Here is a 15,157-nt window from a genome sequence, read left to right as displayed (position 1 = left end):
AAAGTGAAACCTATATATACGTTTTACTTTTTTTCTAATAGTCGGAATGATAGCCACGTAAATGATAACAATAACTACAGATGTATGGTAGCCATGTACACTATAACTATATAACACACACATACATACACGTGTGTTATGTATACACATACATCCCTCTCCCCATAGATAGATAGATAGATATATCATGACCAAATAAATAAATGGTTCTACAGCATGGAATAGAAAGTTCAATCAAAATCAGTTTTACTGACAGCAGATATGAAGTACTGAAAAGCCACAGAAAGGCAGGCATTATATGAATCCCACCAAGCCTAGAGGTTGTCCAGAAGTTTCTTTCCTACAATTTCTGTTGTGGTAACCATGCAACTATTGCAGATACATGATACTACATTTCTAGGGGGAAAATAAGTGAGCAAAAGATATGTTACAACTATTTAACTTCAAACCAAGAATTTCAGTTAAATCATTTCTAATTAAAAAACCAGAACAAAAAACAGGTCACAGGTATCAAATCTGTGAGCAAGGAGGACAAAATAAGGAGTGTTCAGCAGAAAATACTCCTTACTGCAGGAAAGAATTCAGTCTCCATCAACAGAGAGAGAAATGTAACAACTGAAAAGTCTACTCAAGAATAGATTTTAAACGCATGTAAAATGCCAAATGCAAAATCATTGGTCAAAGCTGTTTTACAAATCTTCTACTGGGAATTTATTCAGAGCCAACTAGGGAAGCGGTTACTCCTCACGGTCTAGAAATCTTAACACGATCCTTATCAAAAACCCAAGGAAAGTCGCTGAGACTTTTTGCCAGATGTCTTTTGGATACAGTATGTAATCTACTAATCTATGGTCAAAACAAGTGCTTTAATGACTTTCTTCTATATTGTTTAGACAGAAGGTGAGCTTGACAAAATGGACTGGAAAAGTAACAGCAGAATTAAAGTGAGGTTACAACACTTCTGTTTTAGAATATATATACAATTCAACCCTAAGACCACATTATCAATGGCAGAAAACATTTAAATAATGGATTAATTTAATTCCACCTAAGGATGACTATGAAGGTTAGGATGGAGTCATTACCACCAGGAAAGTATATTAAATTAAATCTAACTTAAGTTGAAAGGTTTCAGATTGTTAAAATTAATTTGCAACAGGTTGGTTAGAACCACAATAATATCCCAGATCATTCATTTAACTTGTTGTCAGGGTCTAAACATTAATGACACATGAAACTGATGACTACTGGCATAAAGACTGGTCATATTCCCTTCACTGGTCATATTCCCTTCACCTACCCAATAGCCAACCTGCTGATCATTGGCTACACTGCAGAGAAGGAAAGTATTTACTACTGGCTGATCCCTTTGGGCCACGGGAGCTCCAGCAAGAAGAGAAATTGAATGAAAGATTCAATTTAGTATTTTCTAGATATGAAGAGAAGCCAGAGCTCTACACAAGCAGCCATACCTCTCCCTCCCTACACCTCTAAAAAAAAAAAAAAAGCAGAAAGAAAGAGAAGAATTAGAATCTGGCCCTCTGGACAAATTCCAGAAGGCACACTGGTGAACAGCATGATCTTATATGGCTAGAAACACTGTTTGCTCCAGGATTTGAGCAGGCAATCAGTTGATCACTGGTGTTTGAGAACAACAAAATGGCTGAGGTCTAGTCCAAGCTGGGGAAAAAACTGCTGAAGTCTGTAATTAAATCTAGTACAATGAAGGCCACAACTGGGAACATAGGTTCTAATGAAGGAAAAAAAAAGACCATTAGAGAGTTTCAAAAGAACTTCAGAGACTTTCTTTTCTTTAGGTGAAAGAAAGTCTTTAGTGTCACAAAGTCTTTAGTTTCACTGCTAAAAGGATTTTGGATGAGTTGAGTGTGAGAACATTTTGATTTCCTATGTTCACAAACAGAAAACAATCCTAGTTTCAGTGGAAAATAGCAGGCTAGGGTGGCACAGGCGCCAAGGCACATGGTTGACAGCCCAGAGATTGCAAGTTTCAGGCCACAGCAGAAGTGCTCACACCACAGCCTGTCAGATTCCAACAAAATCTGTGAATTCTGCTAAGTATGTTGTCACAAAGACACAAAAAAGGAAAGGAAGTGGAGAATAGTAGTAGTTAAGGATAAATTAAAAACCACTTGGCATCTTATGAAGAAAGCTGAATTTTTGATACTCTTAAATGCTTCTCAATAGAACGGTAGCACAAAGTTAAGGTTTTAATTCAGTCAACAGATATACAACCAACATTAGCACTTTCACACTGTAATATGGTTACTAATTATATAAGTTATGCTGAATGTGCTTTTCCAGTAGAATTCTGGAAGTCTCCGAATGGCATAACTGAAATAAAGTTTTGGTCATCTGAAAAACAAAAATATTGTGTGGCATCCCACAGTACCCTTGAACAGTTCTCAAGGCATCCCAGAGTGCTGTGGTACCTGGTTGGGAATCACTACATTAGACATATACAAAAAAAATCATGTGAAGGCACTGAAAAGCAAAGAACTATTTATTGTATAAAAGTACAGAGAAGAGTAACAAGAAGTTGACCATGGATTCATCAAACAAAAGGGACATTTAACATCAAACGTAGATCAGACTTAAAATGAGGAGCCAGAAATAGGCAAAAACAGTCACAATAATTAATGATAACAAAGAATTGGGAAACTAAAGTTCTTATTTTTTTGACATTTAAAAATCAATCTGACTTTTAGGGATTAGGATGAGACTAATTTAGGCAGATTACCATACACCTGCATCCTGATGTTTCTTTTTTTTTCCTTATTCTTATTTTTTTTAAACAATTCAAAAAAGTCTGGCGATTGCAGCTGTCAAGGCACTGAATCAGGTGAGCTACAATCCGTATCAAGCATGTAAACCCCATCTTCCTCTACACCCGATCTGGTCTGTGCAGCTCCTGGAGAGGCCAGGAATTCAGAGACAGGGTAAGCAGGGGCTGGCCTACCACCAAAGATCTGGAGCCACACTGGGGACTCATTTCAGTGAAGGGATGAGCAACAGATAGGTTAATATACATGGTTCCCTGAGCCAACATAGCATTGCTAACCCCATGTCTATCCCCAACCTGCTCTGGCACCAGTACTGTGTCCAGATTCAGCCCATAAGGAGCCCTGTAACCTGGATCTGGCCTAGGGTACCAAAGGAGTTCATTTTAGCAGGGAGGATTTTGTTTTAGGCTCCTTAGAATCTAGAACCAAGTTTCCAAGAATGTGTTACATCCTACAAGTTACAAAATAATGCAAACTTCACACACAAGTCATAGGTTGTACCTATCTGAAAAGACCAGTCTCCAATAGTCCTAGTAACAAGTAAGACCTTTATCATCTTCTAAAGGCCTTGTGGGCCAGAGTTCTAATTTTGTAGATGAGTAATGGGATGTGAAGTCCTTATCTTTGGATGGTGTGCTGGACTAACAATTTAAAATCCGCCTTGGATTTTTAAAAATTGTTTTTAGATAATTTTGTTGAAGAGGTCAAATATGCATAACAGTTACCTGCAAGCAAAGCTGTAGTGTGTTCTGATAAGGGAAACCAAAGAGTTATAAAATACTCAAGTGAGACAGGACCTCTGGGAGCAATTATAATCTCAGACATTAAGACAGCTAAAAGTCTTGGAGTGAACATAGGGGAAAGGAGGGTTGCCAGAGATCTTCATGAAAGAGAAATTACTTCAAAAGGACTCCAATATGAGACATAACTTATTCTATTTGGAATAGGGAAAGGAAAGATGTGCAGACACTCAACTTGGTATACAAGCCCTCAGCAGCAAATGCCAGAAATAGAACTCAGCCAGGGAGGCTCAGAATCATAACTCTTACATTTTTAAGTCTTTATATGTCCTAGTTAGGAGACAGCAAGATGGCACTCAAAATATGGTAAAACAACACAGCTCTGCACTTCTGCAGTGAGGGAGAAACATGCAAGGAGATGCAAGAATTAGACCTAGACCTTCAATTAGGTATGAGCACCTACTCTGGACACTTTCAAGAAACATTTAGATGTTTATCTTGCTGGGGTCGTTTGACTCTAGCTGACTTTCTGCCCCTTGGGCAAGTGGCTGAACCTGATGATGTTCCGAGATCCCCTTCAGCCCTAATGTCTATGAAATCTATGAAATTCATCTATACAGGTAACTGCAATTTTGTTCTTCAGTTCCTTCCTTATCAAGTGGAAATATTTAAAAAAGCAGTTTCAAGTTACACTTTCCAAACTCTCATCTTCCTGTAAGTTGCTAAGAAGTAGGGAGAAGTCATTATGAATGATAATAACTAGAAATAGTGACCTAGCATCACGCAATCTATCAAGTGCTTTTTCCATCTTCAGTTTTGTCACTAAAAATGCAATCTCTCTCTTTGTATCCTAAATAGAGTCTCTAAAAATGTTCATGCCCATCCTGTCCTATTCCTTAAAGAATTTAGATACCTACTAGGCTGTAAAAGTTTGTCTTAAAATACCCTCTTGTTAATCTCTCAATTCTAATCTTCAAAGGGAATTTACAAAACACTTCTAAGACGAGCCTATGAACTTCACTTCATCAACCTCCTGGATACAAAAAATCATGGACTAAATATAGACGTTGGATTTATGACGCATTATAACCTGCCTGACATCCCCAGCTACCTCTCCACTATTTAACTGCTACATTCACCCCCCGTCTTCTCTCCTGACCCTCCCCCCCAACCCAATCCATCTCTCACCCATTGATTCCTCAATTTACATCTTTACTGACTGCCTATCTTGGATGCATACCAACCCAGCCTCTGGCTTCTTTACTATTCATTCCAACCAGGAAGAGCACGCCCAACTGCAGAGACTTCCTCAGCCTAACAAAGGGTTTTTGAACCCAAAAGCTTGTAAAAAAATTTTTCCCAACTATTTAAGTTGGTCTAATAAAAGATATCAAATTCACCCAAAGAACCTTGCCTGCCTATGTCCTTAGACCAACACAGCTACAACTTACACCCCAGTCTTAAAATGCTGCATTAAACCTTGTGGAGTCAGTTGCAATATAATGTGAGTTGTAAGGGATAAAGTTAGAAAAAAGGGTCTCAAATGGCAGCAGGGGAAACTTAGATTGAACATTGGGAAGGACTTTCTTACCATGAGGTTGGCTAAACAGTGCAACAGGCTACCCAGAAAGGATGCTGAATCTCTGTTCTTGAAAATTTTCAAGAGCCTGTCAGATAAACACTTGGCTGGGGTGGTTTAAGCAGGACTGCCCCTGAATTGAGCAGAGGGTTGGACTAGATGACCTTCTGAGGTCCCTTGTAGCCCTTTTTTTTTTTTAATGATTCTGTGAACCTGAATCCTTAATATGATAGCCTGTGAAGTGTGGAAATTAACAAAGAAATATCCATTCCTGAAGTATATTAAATGTAGCATTGTACAGTGTACATTAGATTACTAAAGACTGTCTTCATTCTATACCAAAACCAAAAAGGTCCTTAGTGGAAAATCTGACCCTCTGCATCTCAATAGTGAAGTATGAACATCCTGTAGTAATCAAATTTACCAATAATTTTATAAAAAACTGTGCCATACCAGGTCCTCACATGTATAAAATGCTAAAATAAGAAGTGAAGCCTTCTCCAGAAATAGATTTTATTAGGCGTATACTTCTTCTATGCCAAATGTAGCACAAAGTGATAAAAACAATGTTTTATCATGTATGTAGCAAAGCTGAAGCAGAATAAAAAAAAGCAGCAACTGTTTCATATCCACTCCTTGTGAACACTTATATATATGACCTTAAGAAAACCATATAAAAATGTATGAACAATTCTTTAGTTAATAAGAAATACCATTTACTGAAAAAAAATATAATTGCACAAGCTATATAAACAATTAAATCCAGAATCTCATATTATTTTCAAAGTCCCATTTATCTCCTTAGAATTCAGTTATACAGCTAAGAGGGTAATGTTGCTGGTGAACCGATTTATTATTTTTATTATTTATACATAGCTAGTATACACTTACATATTCTGGATAAAATATTTCTGGGACAAAAGCTGATTAACAAAGTACTGTAAAATAGAATTCCAGAATAAAAATATTTCAGTGTTTGTAAACTGTTAAGCTTATCTACATTCTGGATCTCAGTCTGAAGCCTAGAATAATAATTAACTGACAGCTCCCCTGATAGCCTATTTTTATTCATATAATTAAAAACGTGCTTTGCTGGCAAAACTCCAGTGATGAACAAATACACATTATGCTACTGCCTCAAGAATCAAAGCTCAAAAAACAAATGTTGCATACAGCTACAGAAATCACATGGTGCTCAGTTAAGGGATAGCTGAAGTACGTGAAAGAGATTCTTAAGCTAAGTCCTCTAAATAACAAAAGAATTAAAATCACAATATTAATACCACCAGGTAATTTCTGCTAACATCATGACCTACTCTCTTTCTTCTGTTTGCTTCTCTTTTCAAACTATGGGAGTGGCTTTACTTTCCAAAAAGTTTAATTCTGTAAAGTTTCAATACTATAAAGTACATATGAAGTTCAATCATACCCATCATGAATGTGTGTTTTGCTCATAGCATAACACAATGCAAGTAGTTTGCACCATTTCCCCACCCCCCATTTCCTAATAGCTGGAGATGAAAAATGTAACGGAAGTATGCCTGTACTTAATCAAGTGTCCTAAAATTTACTACTTTTTAAGAAAACATGTAAATAGCAAGTAGCAGCATACAAACAACAAGATGGATCATTTATCTTAATGTGCAGTAGTAGGTACCAAGTTTCTGTATGGTAAAAATGACATAGGGAAATGACTGAAATAGTTCAGTTCTTTAAGAGCTCATTGGGAGGAAACAAAGGTAAAAAAAATTATGGAAGTAAATAAAATCTCCTTTGAAATAGTGAAGAGAGAAACTTAAGTCTTCCATGTTACAAGAAAATAATTTTTCATTCAGTTATGAACTAGAATCAATATTTCTCAGTAACAACAGATTCAATTCAGTTTCTGCAGTACAGAAGCTAGTACCCAGTCTAACCATGTTCTCGCACTCCCAATCCCCAGAACATATGTTTTAAACTTGTGTAGGTCTCCACAATACAGAGAAGGAGAAAAAAATTAAGATGGCATTCACTTGAATTTCAATAGATGAGTTAAAGGAAGTTTCAGGTGTCACATGTGCCCTTGGGCACATCTTTCTGATAATTTCTGTGGTTTTTCCATTATAGGAAATGCCTCTCTTCCACCAACCGGTACATAAAGACGATAAAAAGTTATGCATGTAGACTGTAAGAAATGTTTTGTTTATCACAATTCCTGAATGTTAAATTATTACTGCTAATAGAACACATTAAGACAGAAGTATAAGTCCGCCAAGTCTCATTAAAACTCTTCGTAAAAATAAATCTTTTAGACAAGAAGTTGAAACTTCTGGTTTCAGACTAGGAGCATGGGTCAATCATTTCAGGACACAAAAGTAGGAAGAGTCAAAAACTGATATTTTATAATTTTCTATGGTGAAATTGAAAAATTGTTACTCTTCCCACTAAACAGCAATTCCTTTACTTCATGTCAATTGCCAAGTTAAGCCCTGCAGCTATAACATTCAAAAAGCCATTTTTTATTAGTCTCAAGGAAAATCTGTTGGTCAAAGTTTGTAATTTTAACAGAGTCCCTAAAGTGTATTCACCAAATATTAAAACTATCAGATTTCTTATGCCATGATGATGAAAATGGGCTTCTTCCCTCCCCTCCAAAATAAATGAGTTAAAGCAGAAGAGCCTAATATTAATCACATTTTTAGGCGGGGGGGCAGCAGTATTACATTTATTTAACACAATAACTGGATAAGATTTACCAGATTTCATCCTTTTAAGTTTCAGTAGTACTTCTAGGATTAATTATATGCATTAAATTATAGAACACTAGGAATTCTACATCAGAATACACCGTCTGTATTAAAGAAGCCCACTGACACTGCATATAAACATCCTTGGATTGCAACATTTTTTTCTTACCTTGCCTCCTTCTCTTTCAAAGTCGACATACTCCCGGGTTGGTGTCTGTCGCTGCTCCCCCTGCCAGCTGGCCGGAAAAAACTGGAGAGACAGATTGGTTCCTGTGGCCACAAAAGCCTTTTAGAAAAATCAATACAAACAGGATCAGGGAGCAAGACATTACATAAATTATGCAGGCAGTCATTTATTTTTACATCAGTTTGTGTCTTAAGCCAGGCAGCACAGAGAATACTTAAAGTCAAAAACATGCACTCATCATTTTTCTTAAGTATTAAGTTACAAACATCTGATTCCATTTTGACAACATTTGCCATTGGCTGCTTTGGATATAAAATACAACATGGAATCAATACTTTCTTTCAAATCAGTTTTTGCTGACATTAGAATCTGTTATTTCAGAGTTCTGTCTGGAAATCCTGTATCAACTGAATATATGAAACCTACTAAAATGGCTTTCGCATTTTAAATACTTTCATTACTTCAGAAGAAAATGAACTCCAGGGATTTGTTAGTAGGAAAAAGAATTTGAACAAAAACAAATCATTATTACGCCTGTACAGATATCTAAATCTGGAAAGTATTGCACCTGAAGTCTCCAGACAGATGAACAAGAAACTATCTATCCTTACTTTGACTGAATGAGCATATAGAAATAAACAACATTTTTTAATCATACGTTATTAGACCATGCAAAACATGACATCTTGTTGCCAGCATGATTAGTATGTAGGTAGGCAAAAGCTTCAGTGGAACCAAGATTTTTTTTAATGTTTCCTGTATGCGAAATCTATTGAGTTCTCCCCCCCAACCACCATGTGCCACTTCTATAAAATACTTGAAGGTATCCTGACTTAAGGTTCCTGGGAAGCAGAGAAGAGAACGTATGTTACATTTAGGTAAATAATGCAATTGAATTGCAAGCAGAAAATTAAGTGATTCATTTCTTGTTACAAACTCCTCAAAGTCACAGATTTCACACTAATTCCTAGGAAAAAAAGAAAACTCCAGCTCCAAGAATCAGGAGAGAGAAAAAGATTTGCACATTTAAAAGTAAAAGACTCAGGATTTCCATTATGTGGTACACTACAGTGTGCGTCTGTATGCACATACAGAAATGCTCCACCAGAATTAACTATTTGAACGCTACATCAAACAAAATTTGTTGCAATCAAATACCTGGATTGATTATCACTGTTCACTTGCATTTAAAAGGGCCTTAATCCAGAAGGAACTTTATTCATGAAAGAATAGCTCAAAGCGATATTAATTTATAAGGAAGATTTTCTGACTGAAAACAGGGGTCTCCTCTCCAAGCAACTGAGAAATCAGGAAGTCAGTAGTATCAGAAACAAAAAGAACTTTGCCATCACCTAAAATAAAACAGCTCTCAATATCATTTTGTATAGTGCAACTCACTGCAGTAGAACTCTGTCACTATCAGATCAATATCTTCCACTTCGAAAATAAAACCTGCTTTGGCTTGACATTTTACGTAGTAGGAGACTAATAACCTGTGACTAGGTTCTATTCTATTAACTTTCTTTTTCAAAGCAGTGTTTGTAAGAATTCACATTAAGCAAACATATATGTCAATTTTAATAAGTCACTAGTATCAAAGTGATACTGCATGAGTAAGATTACCTGTCTGGAATACAAGACAAAGAAAAACAACTCAAGAAATATAAAACACATCACAGAAAGCTAAGCAGAAGTTTAACGTGAAAATGCACTTCTATGAACAAGGTTCCATCATTATCTAGTCTATAAGAAATAATGTTAGAGCTCACACTGCTTATGTGAGATCACTTTGCACTGAATTCTGCCCCCACATATTTTTTAATCAGTGCATTACATAAGAAAGCAAAAAGAATTACACTTTGTACAAAGTTTTAAGTATCTCTTTAAAATACAGAACCCACTTTTTAAAACTGCACAGGTTTAAAATGCTGCTCAATGCAGTAACGTTGAACATAGAGGTGACACTGTTTGGCTATCTTTGCAGTATCTTTATCCAATAATAAAGTATTTAAAAACTAAGGATGCTACATAAATATGTACTCGGACAAAAAAACCCCCCAAATACAGCCTGATTTAGATGACATTTGCAGCTTCCCAAGTTGCACAAGTTTTAGAAAGCCAAAGGATTCTGGTTTTACAACAATATATTCTATGCAAAGGGAAAAGCACCATTTAGAATAAATCCTCATGTGGCCAAGGAGTTATAAAAAAGGGGGAATAAAAGAACCCGAGACAATACCAAAGCATGCTAGCTCTCATACCCCACTGCACTGTGCAGCTCGTATCTGGCCTAAGGGTTATCGTACATATATGTACACTGGATGTATAGTGTACATCTATTTTCCCCACGTTTCCTCAAATTTCATCATATACACACATAAAAGAGTAATATCACATGTAAACTAAGGGTGCCCCTCTTATCCTCCCAATCTCCATAAAAAGTTTAGGAGCTCATAATACCTAGGTATCAAAATCACTGATGTAGAGGCCAGCTATCACTACCAGTGTTTTGTGGGGCACTGGTAAGAACACTGTTAAGAGCCCTGTTTCTAACAACATAGCTGAGCTCCCAAAAGTAGTTAATAAGCATGTCAATCCTTAGTCTCTCACCCTGTCCACAAGCAGATTAGAAGTCCACCACAGGAAAGAAAAAAAAAAGTTCAAACCTCCACCCTATAAGAGTATCATCCCCATGAACTCAGCTGCCATCAATGGTTTTAGGGGAGCATATCATGTCTAAGCTGATAGTACATAGCCGCAAAAGGGAGCAGGGGGAAAAAAAAGCATCAATTACCATAGCAGCATTTTAATAGCAAGTCAGTTGACTTCAAAAATACAACTTCCTGCAGGTCAGGCAATCAAGGACTGCTGTATATTGGATGCAGCCTTAAGAAAAAAAATCTTGGCTTTCTTGTTGCCACGTATGACACTGACAAATTCTTCTCATTTAGAGTTCACCTTTTATGATAAATCTCTTATACATAGCTATAAAAACATATTGTGCGAGTGTACACACATACTTATATACAGACATACTTACATGCACAAGATTTAATCTAGTTAGAAAAGGTGCTTTTCACAGGGTTTTCAGTTTTCTACTTCAAAAACAGAAGTTTGAGGCAACATTTCTGGCTACATTTCTTTTTCTCTTTTCCAAAGGATTTTTCATTGCTCATTAGACTAAAAGACCTTTTTCAGACCATTTAGTTTACCTACATATTTCTGCATATTAAGAATAAAGGTAAGTTTACATGCACAAACCACTCCTAGAAGACAAATGTAGCCATAGGCCCTTCTCCTTAAAATATCAAAACCTTTCAAATATGACTGGTAATATAAGCCAATACCTGAGCCAACTTTGTTACCTAATTTAAAAAGCATTTGTGACGTGATGGGTTTCTTTTGAAACTTAGCACTGAAGTTAGCACTTAACAGTAGTTAAAAACTGCTAAGCAGTCAAAACTGCAATTCAATCATAAATATACTACTATATGGATGCTTGGGAAACCTGAAATTTTGCAGGGGGAACTACTATTAGGTGGTACAAACCTCTACTTTGATAGTGCCTTGGATGTTACGATGTTTACATAAGTATCCTCTGAAGCCTGATATGGAAATAATCTGTTCTCAGGCCACCTTATTGTTCTTTCCTCATTTGGTTCATTTCTTCGTTTTAAGAAATTAAGCAGAAAGTTCAAGTGGCATATGACAATTACATTTAACAATTCCTTGCAAATGTGTTTTCCTCATTTAATCAAGTGCTATTTAATAATGGTAACAGAGACTAAATTTCAACAGATTGATGCATTCCTATCACAAGCCCACCTCCACATTATTTTTCTAAATACTTAAGGATCTACCATCTTCCCTCCTTCCAAAGACATGAAAGGAAGTTAATTAGTTTGTAGCAAACCCTCCACATACTCTACCTTAACTGGTTATGATTTTTTAAGCTTTGATCATAGGAAACACACCATTTCTAAATGGATATCGTGTGATCAGTGTTATTGGACCAAACAATTTTCTACAGTTATAATGAAGAACAATTCTACAGTTATAACAGAACAAGCATCACTGGTTGCTTCAAAGGGGCAGAGTTTCAGCAAGCATAAAAATGAGATGGTAAAACTACAGTGATTTCCCACTTTACAGAAATAACTCTTCAGGATTAACTGAAACTAAAGCTTCAATCTAAAGGCTTCAATAAACAGTCAGGGAAAGCTATATAGTGTATACTGTCACCTGCTCAGGGACATCAGAAGTTAATAAAATTCTCTCTTCATACACCCATTCTCTTCTGCAGTAAATTTTTTAGAGTAACGAAAAGCATGTTTAGTGGAAACAGCATCGAAAGAAACTTTACATATTTACCGCAAGGAACTCCAAGTAACTTTATTATTCTCTAAAACTCTGCTCCCTTGCAGCGTTAGGTAAGATGTTCTGTAACATAACTACAGAAGTAACTGAAAACACAGATACGTAGAGCCAAATACATTGCAAAACACATTAAAGAACTCAAATAAAGATTAAAATTAAGTCTATTTCCATAGAGATGAAGATCTACTATTTCAATGAGGTGGAAAATTCTGCCACCATCTCCCTTGTGCTTTAAAGCAAACTGAGGTGACTTCTGCATTTTAAGGAATGGTGTGGGGCTAAGAACTCTCTCACTAGCACCACTGCAAGGTATGGATCGAGCAGAAATTGTAACCAGGAAATAAGTTGCATCCCTTTCTGAACTACGTCAAGGAACACAAGCCTTATATTCTGCTGCACGGATATGAAGGGTCTATTCAAGGCCATTGCCTCTATCAGAAAGGAAGAAAAAAGAAACCCAAACTTCCTTGTGTTAAAAAGTGAAGATAAAACACATGCTTCTGAGGTAAGAAGTTACTGCCTGAAAAGAGGGCTTTGAAAGCAGTAATTCAGGGAAAGCTTTCTTAGTGAAGTGAGTGAGTAAGAAAGACAACTGGGGAGCTTGTCCTTCCCCTCCATGCCTCCAAGGGAGCCCTCCCAAGCCACCCTCGCAGGTCATGGCCCAGGCTAGAAAATGCTTTCTTTCCATGCTCCTAATACCTCCCCTTTAAACCCTGATGTTCAAAAACCAGGTTCCCCCAAGTCATGGCCAGAACCGGGTGTGAGAAGGACTAAGAGAAAGGACAAGGTGGAAGCAGCTGAGCGCCCTTGCGCGGGCTGCTACAGGCGAAGCCGGCCCAGCAAGGGGCTGCCCCTCAGGACCAGCAGGGTCCTGTCCTTGTCCCCGTCCCGGCCAGCAGAGGAGCGGGGCCTCCCACCCCGGTGCCGGCTGAGAAGTTGCTGTAAAGTCGCGCAGCGCCGATCGGCCACCACAACAGGAGCCGCCTCCGCCCCCGGCGGCAACGAGGAAGTGGCGCCTGCGACGGGCCCGGGCGGCGGCACTTACGATCTCGGAGCGTCCGTCGCGGCAGGCGTTCTGGAAGCGGGCCTGGCGCTCCTCGTGCGGCCGGTCCCTGAAGCCAGTGTACTTAATCTGCAAGCGACAGGAGCAAATCACGAGCCGCCCGGCCGCGATAAGAGCAGTGCTGGGTAGGGGCGCGGCGGGGCGCGCTCACCTCGCACTCGCGGCTCAGCTTCCTGAAGAACTCCTCGTTCTCGAACTTGCTGCGCTGGTCGGGCACCACCCGCGGCATGGTGATGGTGATGGTGATGGTGCTGCCGCCTCCCTGGCCCGGCCCAGCCCGGCTGCGCGGCGCGACTCGCCCTGCCCTGCCCTGCCCTGCCCTGCCCTGCCCTGCCCTTTGTTAGCGTCCCGCTCTCCCGGGCCGACCAGACCCGGCGGATCCCGCCACCGCTCCCCGCGCGCCGCGAGGCTCCCGCCGCCACTGCCGCGCGTTCAAGCCCCCTCCCCCACGACTTCCTCCCAGCTCGTAAACTCCGGCCAAACAGCCGCACCATTCACAACTCCGGGCTGCGGCTGTCGCGCATGCGCCGCGCGGGCTGGGGGCTCGCGCGGCGGCGGCCGCTCCTCCTCCTCCCCCCTCCCCCGGTGGAGCCGAGAGGGGCTGAGTCACCGCCCACGCTGCCCGGCAGGGGAGCGCGGGGCTTCCACCCCTCGCCCGCCTTGTCTCGGGGGTTTCCGGCTTCCTGCTGCTGCAGCAGCCGCTTCAGCCCTGCTCCGGGCAGCCTCGAGGCTCCCCAAACATGGAGGGGGCCTTCCCGCGCCCGCCAGCGCCTGGCCATGCGCTCAGTCCTGGCACAACCCACCCCGGCAGCGAGCGGCCGCTCTCGGCTCAGTGCGGGGGGGAGCAGCGCCGCCTGCTCCACAGCCCGCACCTGCCCCGCGTCCTCCACAGGTCGCTCTGCACCGGGGAAGCGCTGCGTGGGCCGAGGTCCTGGGCGCCCGTTCCGGTCGCGGAGCGCAGCTCGCACCCCGCTACCTCAGCCACAGCCAGGCGTCCCCGCCTTTCAGTGCCCCGCAGGACATTCCGAGAGGAGCCGAGCCCACAGCCTCAGCGGGAGTCCGGGGCTGCTAGAGCAACTCAGCGCCCTCGTGGGCCTGTTTCCACACTGGCCGCCCGAAGTTCGGGTGTCCTCAGCCGAGCTGGACTAGCTGGGGACGTGGGAATGCTTGTTGAAAGCCATCATAGGTAACGTGTAGGGGGTGCACAGGCGTGCATGTGATCCCCTGAGCGCCCTAGTCCCCCCCCAAGCAAGGACTCTCAGCTTAGGCGATGGGTAGGAGGCAGATGGACCACTGGTGCCCCCTCCTAAGAAGTGCCCCTGGCACTTCTGGGCTCAGTGTGTGGCCATGCGGAGACCCCCAGTCAGCAATGGCTGTGGGGAGACCCCTCCCTGCTGCCAACAGTGCCACAGCCACCTGCGGACAGTTACTGCTCAGCCCACCCTCACCACCAATGTTAACACAGTTGCCTGCAGACAGTCCCCACTTGCCACTGCCACACGCAGCCGACATCTGCAGGTTGTTGCCGTGCCGGGCAGTCTCAGAAGGCACATGTTGCCTATGAAACCCACAGTCCGAAATCTCCAGCCCAGCTGTGACTGCCTCCTCCTCACAGCTATGCAGTTACTCTGGAGTTAAATTAGGACCCTGCTGTGCAAAACACTTAGGAGATTCAAGTGAACAT

At 40.7% G+C, this 15,157-nt stretch overlaps 1 protein-coding gene across 4 annotated transcripts in view; it reads right to left on the bottom strand.

Annotated features, from left to right (window-relative positions):
- CBFB (core-binding factor subunit beta) overlaps window positions 1-14,194 on the bottom strand; it is a 68,482-nt gene extending 54,288 nt beyond the window's left edge. The window contains exons 1-3 of one of the 4 annotated variants that reach the window (XM_090062443.1): window positions 13,625-14,194; window positions 13,456-13,542; window positions 8,016-8,132 (exon numbers count right to left, since the gene is read on the bottom strand). In XM_090062443.1, coding sequence (XP_089918569.1) covers window positions 8,016-8,132; window positions 13,456-13,542; window positions 13,625-13,702 — 282 coding nt within the window. In that variant the 5' untranslated portion in view covers window positions 13,703-14,194. The remainder of the gene's footprint in view (window positions 1-8,015; window positions 8,133-13,455; window positions 13,543-13,624) is intronic. The other 3 variants (XM_090062444.1, XM_090062442.1, XM_090062441.1) reach the window with 3 other exon arrangements.
- Window positions 14,195-15,157: the final 963 nt, after the last annotated feature.

This window comes from Crocodylus siamensis, chromosome 9, assembly GCF_052110815.1.
Source record: "Crocodylus siamensis isolate JL-2025a chromosome 9, ASM5211081v1, whole genome shotgun sequence".
NCBI classification, from domain to species: Eukaryota; Metazoa; Chordata; order Crocodylia; family Crocodylidae; genus Crocodylus; species Crocodylus siamensis.
The sequence above is the reverse complement of the archived record's forward strand: the minus strand, read 5'-3'. Positions and strand labels throughout refer to the sequence as shown.